Source organism: Lethenteron reissneri, chromosome 24 (assembly GCF_015708825.2).
Source record: "Lethenteron reissneri isolate LAM-NWPU_2019-01 chromosome 24, ASM1570882v1, whole genome shotgun sequence".
Classification (NCBI taxonomy): Eukaryota; Metazoa; Chordata; class Hyperoartia; order Petromyzontiformes; family Petromyzontidae; genus Lethenteron; species Lethenteron reissneri.
The window spans coordinates 10,731,918-10,748,083 of NC_083802.1; the positions used below are offsets into that span (position 1 = coordinate 10,731,918).

At 47.4% G+C, this 16,166-nt stretch overlaps 1 protein-coding gene across 1 annotated transcript in view; it reads left to right on the forward strand.

Annotated features, from left to right (window-relative positions):
* The first annotated feature begins 3,286 nt into the window (after positions 1–3,286).
* The window catches only part of LOC133346581 (protein ENTREP2-like), a 78,021-nt gene continuing 65,141 nt past the window's right edge, over positions 3,287–16,166 (forward strand). The window contains 1 exon segment of the mRNA XM_061558243.1: positions 3,287–4,347. Within this exon segment, the coding sequence (XP_061414227.1) occupies positions 4,003–4,347 (345 nt within the window). The 5' untranslated portion in view covers positions 3,287–4,002.

Consider the following 16,166-nt stretch of genomic DNA (forward strand, 5'->3'; position numbering starts at 1 on the left):
CTTCACTGACACATCCACCACCACGACTGGAATCAATAAATGAACAATACACTCTGCGTACTAGGTGTATAGATATTTAAAATTGACTTTATTCCCCCGGAATAAATAAATGATAAACTCACTGCTATCTATAGCAGTGATGGTACAACCGTTGCGTGTGTTCTGCTAACCCTCAACCACGCAGAGGCGCCACCACCAGAGACCTCACAAGCGACCCCACCGCAACCACCATCAGCCAAGCTCTATCCACTTCTCGACAGTGGTCGTCATCTCTCTCTCTCTCTCGGGTTCGTGATGCAACAATCGATTACCCTCCCACACCTCCCTCCACAAAGACAGACAAATACAAAGATCTCCCGTGTAGCCCAAACGGACTGTTGGGGCAAGTGCTGTTCGCGAGCGCCTACGAAGGCCGGCACGGCGCACGAGGGGGTGGGTGGCCTGCACCACTCCCGGCCGCCTTTGTCTCCCTCGTGATTTTGTTTACACACGCGGATAATTGGAATTAATTGCACGAACAACCCCGCGGATAACGGGATCTGCGGTATTCACTCTCCCCCCCCCCCGCCCGCCCACATCACCGCGGGCTACAGGAGTTGTCCTGTTACACACTTTGCGTGTGCGCGCCACGCACGGTGTGTCAAACCACGTCCTGCCCACCCACATCATTGATACAATTTGCACTGAGAATCTGACAGCCATGTCCTACCAGCACCACCGTTCTCCCCAGGGCCCCCCCCCCCCTCGCCACAACCATCCCGATTACACCACCACCCCCCACTCTCTTCACCACCATCTAGCCCTGACCCCGCATCCTTCCCACGCGCGTGCGCGTGTGGGGTGTGCGCGCGTGTCCCTGGGGGAGCGGTGGCGCAGTCGTTCGCGCACAGAGCCACGGACATCCTGGGGTTTGTTTCCCGACCACCGCTAACCCATCGCTGGGGAGTGGGTATCGGAACCGTCCGTGGGCTCCCCCTAGGTCGACTCAGCCATTTAAAACGAGTGCCTGTTGTGCTCTTTGGTTCTTTCGGTAAAGTCACGTAGAGAATAAAATCAAATAATAATAGACGTTTCGGCTGCAACACGAGCAGCCATCGTCAGGTGTGAATGAATGATAAAACACAGGCACGGAAACAACATAGGCAGACACACGTGCAGAGACACGCCGAGTGAGACTGCATCAGCATCGGCCCTCTCGTGCGTGGCGTCTGCCAGCCTAAATAGGTGCTCGCTAACAGCACTTGCTTGTCCCACCACTCTATGGGCAGGCTATACGGGGGATCTTTGTCTTTGTGCGTTCACGAATGTGTCCCTTTGGCGAGCCAGTGACGCGCCATTCCCTCCACAGTAAACATATTCATTTAATTTGCCATAAATAAAAAATCAATGCCATTGTAATGGCTTGCAGCACTTAAGAGCATTGCATATACAGCAGCTCTTGTCATAGACTCACGCTTGCATTAAATGCACACGCACTGACAGATGAATCATTACATTACACCAATGCGCGATAAACTCCAAACTCATCGAAGCAGAACTCAATTCCCGTCTCTCCGCATGTAGACAGCCAATACGTTTTAGTCCACCACGTTGGTGCGCGGAACCTTCAACACTGGTGACGATTTAGCTGCACCGGTCGTGGGCTTTCCCCTCCTAGGTCGACTCGGCCTCAAGTGAGTACCCGCTGCGGTGTGGAGTAAACATCGCCACTGGGGAGACAAAGACGGCCGGGCGTGGTTTGCTGGCCACCCACCCACCACCCACCCCTTCGTGTGCCGTGCCGGCCTTCATAGTTGCTCGCTAACAGCACTTGCCCCAAACAGTCTGTTAAAATCTTGATTTAAAGCTTTCGTGACTGCAAGAATCCATACTCTTTGGTTCTTTCGGTAAAGTCACGTAGTTGGAAATAAATTATTTTATGTAAAGTTTGTTAAAAGGCTACACGGGGGGTATGGGTGGGGGGGGTGAAATCTTTGTCTTTGCGTGCCCGAATGCATCGGAGCGTGTGCGCACGTGTCTCTCTGTACGTGCTCGTATGTCCTTGTCTGCGTGAGTCGTGACGTATTGACCGGAGGAGACTTTGCACGTGGGCCGAGTCTGGTGCCTGTGCGCGTATTCATTTGAGCGGTGGTGCAGCGGCGAGCGCGCTGCGTTGCGAACCCTCGCGGACCTGAGTTCGATTCAACACCAGCGGCGATTATCTGAGCCACTCATGGGGTCTCTGCGTGGTCCGTTCATCCTCGAATGAATATCTGGTGCGGTGCGTAAACATCGCACCACCGGGGAGACAAAGGGGACCGGGAGTGGTTCTCTGGCCACCCATCACCCCTTCGTGTCCTCTGGCCACCCACCGCCCCTTCGTGTGCCGTGCCGGCCTTCATAGGTGCTCGCTAACAGCACTTGCCCCAACAGTCTGTTGAGGCTACACGGGGGCGGGATCTTTGTCTCTGTGTTTGTCCAGTTTGGGGAGCGGTAGTGTCGCGTGTTGCGCTACGAACCCGCCGACCCGAGTTGGATTCTCGCTTGCGGTCAACATCGGTGACGAATACTGTTTCTGAACCGTTCCTGTCCACGCCTAGGTCGACTCAGCCTTAAATGAGTACCTGGTGCGGTGATGTAAGCACTGGGAAGTGCAATCGGAACTGTGGAGACAAAGAGAGCTGGCTGAGCCTTGTGTTGACCACCAACCCCCTTAGGTGCTCGCTCACATCACTTGCCTGTGAAGGCTGCACGGGAAGGCATTGTACACACATCCACGTGTGTACACACATCTACGTGTGTGTGTGCACATCCACGTGTGTGCACATCCACGTGTGTGCACATCCACGTGTGCGTACACACATCCACGTGTGTGTACACACATCCACGTGTGTGCACATCCACGTGTGCGTACACACATCCACGTGTGTGTGCGGTGTGCGTCCGTAATCCCTGTGCGCGTGACAATGCCCACGGCGTGTGTACGCGTCCACGTGTGTGTCAATCCGTGCGTGTGCGTCCACGTGTGTGTCAATCCGTGCGTGTGCGCGTCCACGTGCACGCGCCGCGTGTTCCCATCCTCTTTATTCTTTTCCCCAACGTCAGCGCGGCCCGCGGGTGTTCCGGTGGGAATGCTTCCCTTCCTGTTTATTACTGCGTGAACGCTGGGCTCCTATTCCTCCTCCTCCCCCTGCTCTTCCACACACGCGCGCACGCACGCGCACACACACGCGCGCACGCACGCGCACACACACACAGGCGCACACGCGCGCACGCACACGCACGCGCGCACACACACCTGGCCACATCCCTCTCTCCATCTCTCCCCGTCTCGCCCGGCTCTCTCTCACCCCCCCACCACCACCAGCAGCAGCTCTCCCAGCTCACGCCTCTTCTCTCTCTCATTCTGTGTTCTCCCTGCCTCTCGTGCCCACACGTGCTGCTGCTGCTGCTGCGCCTGCTGCTGACGGGTCATCCTCATCGTCGTGCTGCTGCTGCTGCTGGTGTTTTTGTCGCCGCCGACGCCACCGCTACTGACGGGCACGATGTCTCATCCGGAGAAACGGACTGCGGGAAGGTTCTAAGATCTCGGGAGAGGCGTCGAGCGCTGGCAACGCGTGCGCTCCCGGGCTAAATAGCAGCAGCGGTAGCAGCGGCGTTGATTGTTAGCGGGGTGGGAGCAGGCGGGGAGGTCTGCATGCATGGTCGGGGTTGCCTGCCCTTGCTATCCGACGAGCGTGCGTCGGGGTGGTGGTGGGGACCACCCAAACTGTCGCAAGGTTCGGAGTTAACCGAACCCGCCTCCGAAACACATCTCGTTGTTATCGGCCTTGATCTCGCATCAGCTCGGGACGACTCTCGACCGGCCATACCTTCCACCTTGCCGTCTCTTCTCTGGCTGGGATCGTCTCCATCGCCTCGTCCGCTTCTCTGCAGCTGCCTCGAAACGGCCTCCTCCGTCTGCACCTCCTCATCCTCCCTACCCGGGCCCCTCAATAACCCGGCGGGTGTCGGCTCCCCACCATGCCCCCAAGCCCTGCCTGCCCGACCCTGCCTGGACCCGGCAGCAGCGGCGGCGGCACTCAGGACCCCCATGGGCCAGATCCCCAACATCACCTCCACCACCATCACCATCTTCACAGCCATCACCTCCACGCCACCGGCACCGTGCTGCCCAGTGGCACCCGGGTGGAGACGAGTAGCCTGGCATGGGTGCGGGAGCAGCGCTCCAGGGCTCGGCTCATGCTCATCCTCGGAGTGGCTCAGATGGTCCTCGGGGCTCTCATTGTTACCGTGAGCTTCGCTGCCTTGGCCCTCACCAGCTCGGCCCGCATCCGCCACTCGTGCCCTTTCTGGGCTGGCTTCTCGGTAAGTTCTCGCGGTCGCTTTTGGCGAGTGGCTGCACTTACTAAAACCTGCTATTGTACTATCGCTGCTCGGATGAATCAGAATATTTACTTGTCCTGGAGAGGAATCCGATGAGCTATAAAGCTCTTGTCGAGTAATCCCGTGATTATCATCGTCACGATCACCATTAAACTGTTTTGTCAGATTCAACCCAATGCTACTCCCTGCCATTCCATACCGTTAGCATCGTCGTCGTCGTCATCATCAACTGCTGTGCTTGCAATTTCAACAGCTCACTGAGATACCAGATCTCTGCTTGTTAGGGTATTATTGGTCAGGCACAAGGTAAGCCATTCGTACGGCGTTAATAATGCATAATTGTAATCACAATTTGACGTACAGACAAATATTGAAAGACGGCTGCGACAGCAGAAACATCACCGAGACAACCAGGTCCGATCCTTGCTGGCACACAGATCTCGGAAAACGATTTTTTTTGTAGGGGGAGCAGAAAAAACGCTTGTGGTTAGAACAAATACAACTCGGGGAGAACAATGCAATTCCGTAAACAAAAAGGAGGTGGCGATTTTAGCAGCACAGGGCCACTCCCGTGGTGTGTTATCTCTTCTGGACGGTCCTCTCAATCTGTAAGCTGTGGTCGTGAGCACCCATCCACAGGGCCCACTCGTACGCCCCTTAAGGCTGCCTCCACTCAGCTTGTTTCATGAGGACACCCCCCCCCCCCCCTTTCTTAGAGTGGCCTCTCTGTACACAGATCCCGTTGCCGGATAAAAGCCGGATCTCGCGTGACACGTCCGTCCTTGGGTTCTCTGTGGGGCACTTGAAGGCCATGTACAATACAGTAGTTGATGCTCGGATTGTTTTGTGTAGAGAATGTTAGCTGGTAAGGTAAGAGCCAAGGTTACATCTGTAAAACACATGCGATATTAAATTACGGTACGTTTCATATTAAACTATGTCATTAAACAAATGTTCCAGCCATTTGCAATCCACCAATGGATGAAGGCCTTCCCACTCCATGCCAGCTATTGAGTGTAATTTATTTTCCCCCAGACTTCACCTCGCTGGTCAGTGTGGTTTTGTAAAGGTGGGGCAGGGCATGGAACCAGAACCGATTTCCGATATCACTCGTCAATGGGACATCAATTGCCACTGTGGCCAGGATTCGAACTCGGGTAGCCGGGTTCAAATAGCGCAGCGTATAACTACTGTAACCACCCACCGCTCCTCCACCCTTTCAATTCTATATTGCACTGCCTCATTGTGCTTGCATAGGATTCCACAGCCCATTTGTTGTGTGCTGTGATCACCCATGCAACAAAAGAGCCGCTATAATACGTTTCATATTTTTTTTTTCAGGCGCTCAAACAATTTGCAGGCTTTGTGGTCCCACTTAAAAATGTATCTGCCGTGACATCACATTGTGTTCAGAGAGGCCGCTGTGACAACATCCTTTGAGGCTGATGCACAGGGGTAGCTCGCATTAAAAGCCAAAACGTGATGCATTAATCATCGTGGCTCGGTCCCACGTGCTTCAGCAGCTGAGTCTGCCAAGAGTGAAGCAATCATTTCACGCCATGCGGTGTCTATAGAAATGTGGCCACGTTATAACCCACGTTGACATTAGACCGGCGTTAAGCGCTTGACCATAGGCACCGTGGTTATTCATTTTTAATAATGCTGACAATACCGCAGGCAACGGCGGTGGGTTGACAAAAGGGACGCGCATTGCTTTTGTTGCATGGCAGACACACCACTGGGGTATATGTCAAGTGTTGCTGTGCATATCACGCACGCAGAAGTCATCCTATTTACACAGTTTTTGTGTGCGCAAAGACCGGACAAGGGTATAAGGGGCCGTGATGCTGCCAAAACCATTAGCATCATTGCTGAATAGCACACAAAGGGCTTCATAGCAGATGTTGGTGCAGCACTGCATTCTATTATCAACGCCACGCTGATTATGGACACGTTACATTGGGAAAGCCAATGTGTAAATGCACGTACGGTATTTAACATTCACTGACCAGTGTCATGTGTGAACAGGGCCTTATATTTAGCCGCCAGCCAGAGCAGTCCGGGGCTGAGCTGCAGAAAATGCAACCAACCTCCCTCCCCTCCCAGCTGTCAAAGGATGGGGGGAGTTACGGGGGGTAAGCACTTGGGGGGGGGGGGCAGAATATATTCCTTGAGAAATGAAGCCTTAAGCCGCGTGTTTGAGTGTGACAGGGTATGAAGTCGAGTGTTTCTGAGCTGTGAGTGATCTATCCTATTGGTGTCCTTTGTAGGGTGTGAAAGGCGAGGTCGACTCGACACCATATTTCCTCTTTTGCCAAACGTGGCTTTTTTTTGTTTGTCTGTTACCAACGCTGCCGACCTTCGTGGGTGCTGGGTGTCCAGGGCTGCCACGGATAATTCCGGTCAGATCAGTGTCCCATTGACAATGGATGGGACTTGAATACAAACGAAAACAAATTAAATAAAAACACCCGTCCATAACATTCACAATCCAGTGAGCACATAGTAACTTGCAATAATTATGTGTGGACTTTAATGTACAGCCTACGTGTCAATCCCATTGCCGGGTGATCTGGGCCACCCTGTCCGCTGTGCACACAGCGTTACTTGTATGTATGTAGCACTTCTTTCGCACCGTACGCAGCCGACCTTGCGAATCAGAGGTGTGGACCATATTTTACCATACTTCACCACGCTGGTCAGTACGAGTGGGGTGAAGTTTGGGGTGTGGGGGTTGGGGTAGTATAGAACAACAATGGAATTTACTGCGCTGCCCCTCTACTGCCCATGGTTCCAACCAAAGATGACATCTGTGCGTGGTGGTTACCCATCCATGCGCTGCTCCGGACTGAAACCCTTGTTAGTTTTTACGAGGCCTGATGGGATCTGGTGCATACCACCGAGTGATCTGTTCCTAGACGGCTGGAGGAGTGTGTGTGTGTGTGTGCGTTGTGTGTAATGATGGATGCAAGTTTGCGTGGTGATATCCGAAAACAGGAAATCCCGACTCTTCCGTTCGTGTGTTTACATCCCCCCCCCCCCCCACCAGTTAAGGAGGACTTGTACAAAGACAATAGTGGTGTGTGACGTCCCTTAAAACTATCAAGTATTCTTTGTGCAAGAGCTAAGTTGAACTTCGACACGTTATTATGGTTATAATTATATGAAGAAGTTACAGCCCTTTGTCTAGAACACTGCCGTTGTGTATGCTCATTGGTTTTTGCCATGCCGTAACAGGGCACAGTAAATAAACATTGGGGGAGTGGTGGCACAGTTGTTAGCGTACTGCGCTAATTAACATCAGTGGTAAATGTTGTCTAAACCCGTCATGGGCCCCCCCTCCCCCTCTTTCAACCAACCCCATTGATGAGCATGGTGACGTGCGGTCAGCTATTTCCCTTAACTGATGTTGCGTGAGGAAGCTTTGATCCAACAGTGGATTGACAAAGGTCTGTTCATTATTTTCTTTTATTCAATATGCCACAACATGTGCTGTGTGCTGTGGCTATACTGTGCTTGACATTACCATTTCCTATTACTAGATATATGTTGGCATAGGGTCATCTTTAAACGTATAATTATTACAGTGTGACATTCATTTTAGTCATTGAGCTTCGTGCCATAGGAATGTGGAATTTCCACCATTAGCTTAGCATAAGCAATGGAGACGAGCACTTTCCCCGGCTCATTTTGGCAGTGGTATGACATTTCACGACCATATTTCAGGCCATCCGCAAACACAGTGTTGCACACTACGAGAGACACAATTCGTCATCATTGTGATCACTCTCACTTTGGCTCTGTGTGTATATGGAGGACCCACCTGCTGTTCTCTCTCCGACGCTCTGTGTCCTGCCAGGGTCTCCACGGTGGCGAGATGTTAACTCCCTCGCCTGGTATGCAGGAGGCCGTGGGTTTGATCCCGACCCTGACACCTGTATATTTAGAGTTTGCATGTTCTCCCCGTGGTCGTGTTGATTTTTCTTGGGGTCCTGGGTTTTCCCTCCACATTTATAATCAACATGCGTTAAGAGTATTTGGCTACTATGCATTTCCACGTGATAAGGCACTTAATTGGGCTATCATTTGTGGCCAGATCGCTTCTGAAAAAGAGGTAATAGCTCAATAGACCTTACCTGGTAAAATAAATAAAAAGTGTAATAGTTTGTTCGATGGAGATTTCAAAACCGAGTTTCCAGATGTCTTAATGAGAAGGTCATCCAGCTTGTTGATCTGGTTACCTAGCCTAGATTGTGAATGTTTTACATTTAATTGTCTCATTAAGTTTCAGAAATCAATCGCATTCCCATGGTCCATTAAATTAGACTGTGATTAAAATCTATAAATTGCTTAATTAAATAATAACAACAGACAGACCGTTAATTGTTTTTTTACCCTTTTATCTGGCAACAAAACTGACACCTTTTTTTACAAGGAGTCATGTTTGCATAGACCACAATACCTGCAGTCGTAATGCAAACAAAAACATAACTCTGGTAATGTATGCACTGTCCTTGAAGTTGATTGGTCCACACCCGAGACAGCTTTCCTTAGAGCCTAGCCTTACATGGTGTTGGACCAGATGACGCCAAAAGGCACACAACTCAAAGACAATGCACCATCAGAATATGAGAGTTGTTTGCTTTACGACTGCAGGTATTGTGGTCTATGCAAACGTGACTCATTGTAAAAAAGGTGTCAGTTTTGTTACCAGATAAAAGGGTTAAAAAACAATTATCATTTTTTTTCTTCTAGCAAATGAGGTTCCAATGGAACAGACAGACCGTTTGTCAATCCACTGCTGGTTGTCGCGGATTAATTGACAATTTAATCGTTTTATTTCCTGAAATTTTGAATCTGATTGAGAGTAGAGTTATTGCCTTAATACAAGTTCAGTCTTAACGTGCTGTGATCTGTTATAGAGATTAAATGTATTTTTAATCCATTGTGTATGTATGAAAATGTTTGATCGCGTTACAATATCAATGCAGTGATGTCAAATTCAATTCATTAAGTACTCGCATATACTCAATAAAACGTGAGCCCGGGCTCTTAATGGTCTGCTAAATTCAGCATGAATGCACCAGCGTTGAGAGTTTCAGTGCTTTTATGTCTACGCCGTGTTCACAAATATGGCAGATGTAATGCGCTTGAGCACTTAGTGCCTTGTGTTTTCGTTGTGATTGGAGTACGTATTCTAATTCGCAGTAAGACGTTTGCATGGGTGCATTTTGATTGCGTATATTTGAATGATGTCTCACGGTCACAAACGTTGCAAGAGTGAATGAGCAGACCTATATATTCGTTGCATCGGATGAGTTTATTTTGTCATTGTGGAGACCATTTTTTGTAAATAAAAATCCGGCATTCTAGGTTGTGTACAAAATATGCACGATGTGCCTCGAGATTGAATTAGCCCACACGCTCCCATTTCTCTGCAAATATTTATCATCGTTAATCTATCATATTGTTGCCACGTATGTTTGCTAAGCGAAAGTAATATTCAGTTTCTAGGCTCTCCCCCGGTGAGATTAGCTGTAATATTCTAATGCGGAGCGTGTATTTGTTTCCCAATCTCCTTTGTCCACACATTATCTACAAATATAACATTCATTTTCAAATCGAAGCTCTCGATTTCTATCTATAGTGTGCTGAAATTAAAATTGTAAGTGCGTGCAGCTTTTGATGTTTTACCAACTCACGTAAAAAAAAATCACATTTTACAGAGCTGGTGGGGTAGCTTAGAGGTCAGAGTGCTGAGCTCGCGTTTCAGGGATCCGAAGTTTGAATTTGTCTTTCAGCCATTTGTGATTGAACCGGCTTCTCAAGTGTAGTCAGTTGATGGTCTCAGCCTCGTCACCAATGGCGGTATTAAAAAGCCCATCACATTTTATTGTTTCTGAACTGAATTTGGCAAAAATGTCAGCTCTTAGATGATAAAATATTGTTTTGACTGTCATGCGATGAACATTACTCTCATTTCGCACAGTGGGTGGGAAAGTGCTGTCTGCTTCGGTCTGGACCAGAGGTCACTTAAAATGATATTAAGATATTTACTTCCGTAAAGAGCTGCGCTACTCTGCGAGAGAACCAAATGGATCCTTCGTTTAATTGTACATTGCCGATAGCACAATCAGGATAGACGTCTTTTGTAAAAAAAAAAATATGAATAAGAAGAAAAAAAAGATTAATTGTAAACAGTCGAAAGATTCCAGCAGTCAGACTAAAGAAACTTATCAACGATCCTAGGATTAGCGGGAGAAACTTCCCAAGGCGTGTGTAGCACAGCTGCCTTGTTTTGTTTATTCAGAAGCTGTTTATCAAGCTGCTGGGTTTGCAACAAACTTGCAACCATCAATTCTCAGGGGACATCTGCATTTGTGGCTTGGTTCAGGGAGGGACATTTGTGGCATAGCAGGACAGACAGAGCCTGTGCTTCCCGCAACAGATGCGGTCTCACGCTGGGCCCATTTGTTTTACATGTTGCTCTGCCTTCTCTTGCATGTGCTTTGGCCATTTTCTTGCAGCAATAAAAATGTCAACACAAACAAGGCTGGGAAGAAAAAAAATAAACAATTTTGGAAATCCGTCCGTCTTGGGAAACTAACGTTGTAACTGATATATTTAACTAACGTACACATGCTGTTTTTTCAGCCGGTTATTTACATTTTTCAGTGATAAGATTTTTCTCTCGTCATTTTCAGATCGTGGTTTTTTTTAATCTTTAAAACTCTTAACCAAGTGAATTCTAGAAATTATTTAATATTTTTGTATATATAGATGACATAAATGTTTGATCACGTGTAAAGTGTTTTTAAAAGGTACATTAAAATATGTTTCTCAATATCGTTGACATATATGCGTGTCTGGTAAATGTTTTCATTGACTGCGATATTTACAATTAGCGTTTTATTGAGAAGTGTAATAATATAAAGAAGACGATGCCAGCAGGATTATAGTACATCTGATGTCGTTTACTGTTTTGGCCAGGATGGGAGCAGTTGGTAGCGCAGTCGATCACGCAGTGCGCTTTGAACGTAACGACACGGGTTTTGATTGCCGGTTATGGCTAATTTCACTGGCTAGTGACATCTGCTACTGATTGTGAGCACTCCGCGCTGACATCGTTGTGGTGAAGCGTGGCCAAAAACTCCCATGACTGCCACGGTGTGGAAAATCTGTCATTTAGCAGTGGGTTGACAAACGGCTGAAGATTCGTATTATTTGCCAGGATAACATTAGGGACGGATGAACCCTTGCGCTGGATTAAGGCCAACTAATAAATACCCAATTTCTAGTGTTTTTATACATTGTAAATAATTCATTATGGTCTCTAAAAAAATCCTATAAATGTTTTATCTGTTTGGGTTAGCTAATGGGATGACCAGTTTTTTTTTGGGGTTTCTGTCTTTAACAGAGATATTACAAAATACACTCCTGGGATCCTTAATACTTACAGCTTATGTCTCGGTTTTAATTTTTTAAGCCGCTGTTTTACTACGACGCTTGGCAGTGTTCACAATGATTGACCATGCGTGTGGCTAACGGGAGGTGGGGAGATCTGTTTCTTTCCAATTAAGGCGGCGGTAATTTGGAACATCTGTCTCACGTAATGATATAGTTTCACTGGATAATATCGCCAAACACATTTCTTTTTTTACTTCTCCATATGCATATACAGCACCGGGTATATATTTTCGGTGGCTGCACAATTTACAATTTTTGGAAACATCTGTCTCCTTTTGCATTTGTGTGGAGCTGTGGTTACAGCGTGCAGTACACGAGTAACAAAATCACGTGCCCATGAATCCTAATTTCCGTCGTCATTAACCATGGATTTATAATGTAACAATGTAGAGGAAAAAGGTGGTTCAGATGTCAGATGACTGAGTTAGCACCATTGGGTGTCAGAGTTCGATTATGAGTATGAGCCACTCGTGATTAAAGCAGTCGAGTGGGCTGATGGTCTCTGCCCGGACACCAATGCATCAAAAAGTCATCACGTTCAATTTGGTTTTGCAAATAATTTGAAATATTGTTTTAACCGTCGTGCGATGAACACCAATCTCACAGCAGAGTGCGTGGGAAGGCTTCTGCGAATTAAATTCTGTGAACATTTCGAGGCCCTTTTTCAGACGTACGGGGTTGTTACTACTGCGAGATATCTGAAGGGGCTTCTTTGTCTCATGAAATGATGGGTTACAGCGCAGCAGAAATAAAATAACTGGAATAGAATATGGAGAGTAAACAAATGTTTCTGGGAATATCATCGGGCAGTGTTAATAACGGTTGGTTATTGCTCGCACACCACTGCTAATGTGAACCTCTTCCTTAAATCTAATTACGATTTTTTTTCACCACATCAGAAATTGTATTTCGTGGTGAGCTTAACGGTTATGCATATTGTATTCCAAAGTTTTCGTCATTTACATATATCATTCATATCTCTTTCTGAGCTGGAAAATTAAAAGAAATCTCTACACAGCGATATAACAAATATGCTCAGTCAATGATTGAGACCATCCTGCTTTTCAGTAGAGTAGATCTTTCAATTTAGTAGCGAATGCAAATGTAATGCAGCACCGCATGTGCACAATTTGGCGCCAGATATCATAGAGTGCGTCTGTGTCCCTACAGTTCTCTGCGGTGAGTAGAATGTCTCTCTGAATAAAATTAAAGCTAACCGCTTGCGTATTCCGAGGTTCAGCAGTGAACGAGACAGCCACCCCGCCACTTGCAGACGTCTCGGAACGGGAAAGGGTTGACAAGCTTCGATTGAAAGCTTTCGTGACTGCAGGGATTCATCTTCTTGGTTCTTTCGGCAAAGCCACGTAGAAGGGAAATAATAAAATAATAAAAATAAAACATTATAAAATAATTCTCACGACGTTTCGGCCACAACGCAAGCAGCCATCCTCAGGTGAAGAACAGGTCTGTCGGAAAGACAATGTCTGAAATTATGTCTGAAATTCTGTCGGAAAGACAGCGTCTGAAATTCAGACACTGTCTTTCCGACAGACCTGTTCTTCACCTGAGGATGGCTGCTTGCGTTGTGGCCGAAACGTCGTGAGAATGATTTTCTCATGTTTTATTTTTATTATTTTATTATTTCCCTTCTACGTGACTTTACCGAAAGAACCAAGAAGGTTGACACGCTCCCAGCACGTGGAGCAAGACGTCGAACGTCATGCTGAACGACGTGCGTTGCAATCCGACGAAAAACACATCGCAGAGTCCATCATCTAATGACGAACATTAATTACCTTGGCACGACATGCAGCGCCTGGACACAGGAAAAAACGTCTCGCACGCTCGGAAGGGCTGCTTTGTGATGGCGAGCGACGAAACTTTGATAAATGGGCCTCTTTTAAAAACTGCAAGGCAGGTTGTACTTATCACCAGTTTGCTATTTGCTCCTGTTATCTGGGTACATATAATAATAATTGGCCATTCAGCGTGCAATGGACGGAGGTGATAGAGCATGCAGGCATCGAGTTTATTGTTGCCATTCCCACCACACTCAAGGCTACGATGGGAGTCACGAACCCAGCATCATTGCCTCATGGGCACTTAGGCAGTTGTATTTTTGCCATGCGATGTTGCAAGCTCGTGAAGCTTCCAGAGAAGTCGTTTGATTACCGACAAGGTCGTGAATTGTGCAGCGATTTCATGTCCTGTCACTTGTTTGCTTTCTTAAATTGTATTGTTTGGCATAGTGCAGAAAATCAAGGTTCCCAGTACCTGCAGTAGGTAAAATATTAAGGCGAGTACGTACGGTGTTATGTATTGTGGCGGGAAGTAATGGTGCAGTAGTTTGCACACAGTGCAATAAACCATATCAAACCAGAATTTAGTTTCCTACCATGGCTAACCGTGGTGGTGAGGCTATCTGGACTGGTCTTGGGTCCCTGTCTTAACCAAGCTGCACTAACCGGCGTGGTGAAGTATGGTCTAACGGCACGGGGATGGTCTTCATCCAGGGGTGGTTTGTCAGTGGGGCTGAATATAATTTTATTATTGTTATACATTTTTACAGCTCAGTAATTACAAATGTTGTTAAAATACTACTGTAAATGTTATTACAATGGCAATGAAGCCGAGTTGGCATTGCTTATACTGCATAAACAATCTGGAGTGAGTCACATTTGTTTACAAAGAACGTTATGAAGGGCTGCTCATTAGGAATATGTTTTCAATAATAAAAATAATCTATAACTGAGGCGTGTTATGCATGACGGGAAGGCTACGATTTGGGGAAAATACATGGTATCATATCCCGGCAGCACCTAAAGCGCTGTCGTGTTGATTTGCCACTGGGTCGCGAGCACTTTCCCCGAGACCCCGTCTGAAAGATGCTGCTCCCATCCATGGCTTGGTCTCCAGGGTAATCTCTGGGTTTTTTTTTATTTATTCTTGCTGCTACTGCTGCTGCTGTTGTTGTCAATTAGCTCCTTTGCCATCGGCACTGACCGCAACCAAGAGGATTAAGCGGCGCAGCGGGGGGCCTCCCTGGCAGTGGGACGACGAGGCCTCGCCGGCGTGCGTGGCGTGCGCGCAACACGGAAAGGCGGGAAGCACGCGCCTTTTTGCCTCTGTTGCCGTCATGCCGTGGGATGTCTGCGGTTCATCGTTGGGGTCATCTGGAGAGGGGGACGAGGCCTGACAGCGCTCGGGATGGAAGAGGCCGGACGAATGTAAAAAATGTTTGTCGCGTTGGGGTTTTTGTTGTTTCTTGTTCAAGCGGCCACAATGGAAGTAGTCATGCTGGTGTTCCGCGACATTGTCCCGCCGTCACGAGGCCGACGTGATTGATTTGATTGACAGCTGCGTGCGGTGTGGGGGGGGGGGGGGTCCTTCGTGTTAAGGTGGAAGACTTCACCCCTCTTGCGCCACGTGACTTTGCTGCGACGTTCTTGAAAATTGCGAGCGAATTGGTGGCGGAGACAACGGTGGCGATTTTTTTTCTGGGTTTCACGCGCAAGTTCCTTAAGTCACTGTCGGGATCGACGTTTCAGCAGTTGTTAAAAGTGTTGGGGAATGAATAATGAGTCAATAATATTTATGTTACGCGATGTTATCCTTTGCAAATTGTCCACGCTGACAAAAAGGTATACCGAGATTGTAAAAAAAGAATCATAATAATGAGCGGCGGTCGAAATTTTTTTTTTTGAGAGTATGACATTTTGAACGAAAGGCCAGATACGTTGGGCTTTAAATCTCGCCTTTGTTCGCTGATTATATTGACAATTGCTTTTATACGTGCAATTGGTTAGATGCGGTACAAAATAAAGGAAAACTCAATTCGTAGATACCTCACCAGTTTTAAAGGCCCATTCGCAACCATTCAGTACCATCTGCCTTGTATGACAGCAAGGTTAAAAAAGATAGCTGGCTGTTTTTTAATGTTTGGCAGTTGATAAGAATTAGAAACATGCGTTTAGAGTATTTGGCTGCTATACATTTCCACATGATAAGCCACTCACTTGTGGCCAGGTCGCTTCCGAAAAAGAGTTGTATGGCTCAGTGGGCCTTACGTGGTCAAATTAAAATACTCTGGCTGTTGCCTGATGAGGCTGGTTGTAATTACCGGCGAAGCGTCGTAATCGATTGTAAATATTGTGGGTTTATCCTCCAACACACCGGAGTGCTGAACTGGTAACGAAATTGGCAAGTCTTTTTTACGTGACAAAGCTTACTTATTGGCTGCGTCGGGTGGTGGCTGGTTTAATGACACATTTATATTTACGCGATCTAACCCAATAAACCTCTATTATTGATTTAAAAAAACAAGTTTAGTTTAG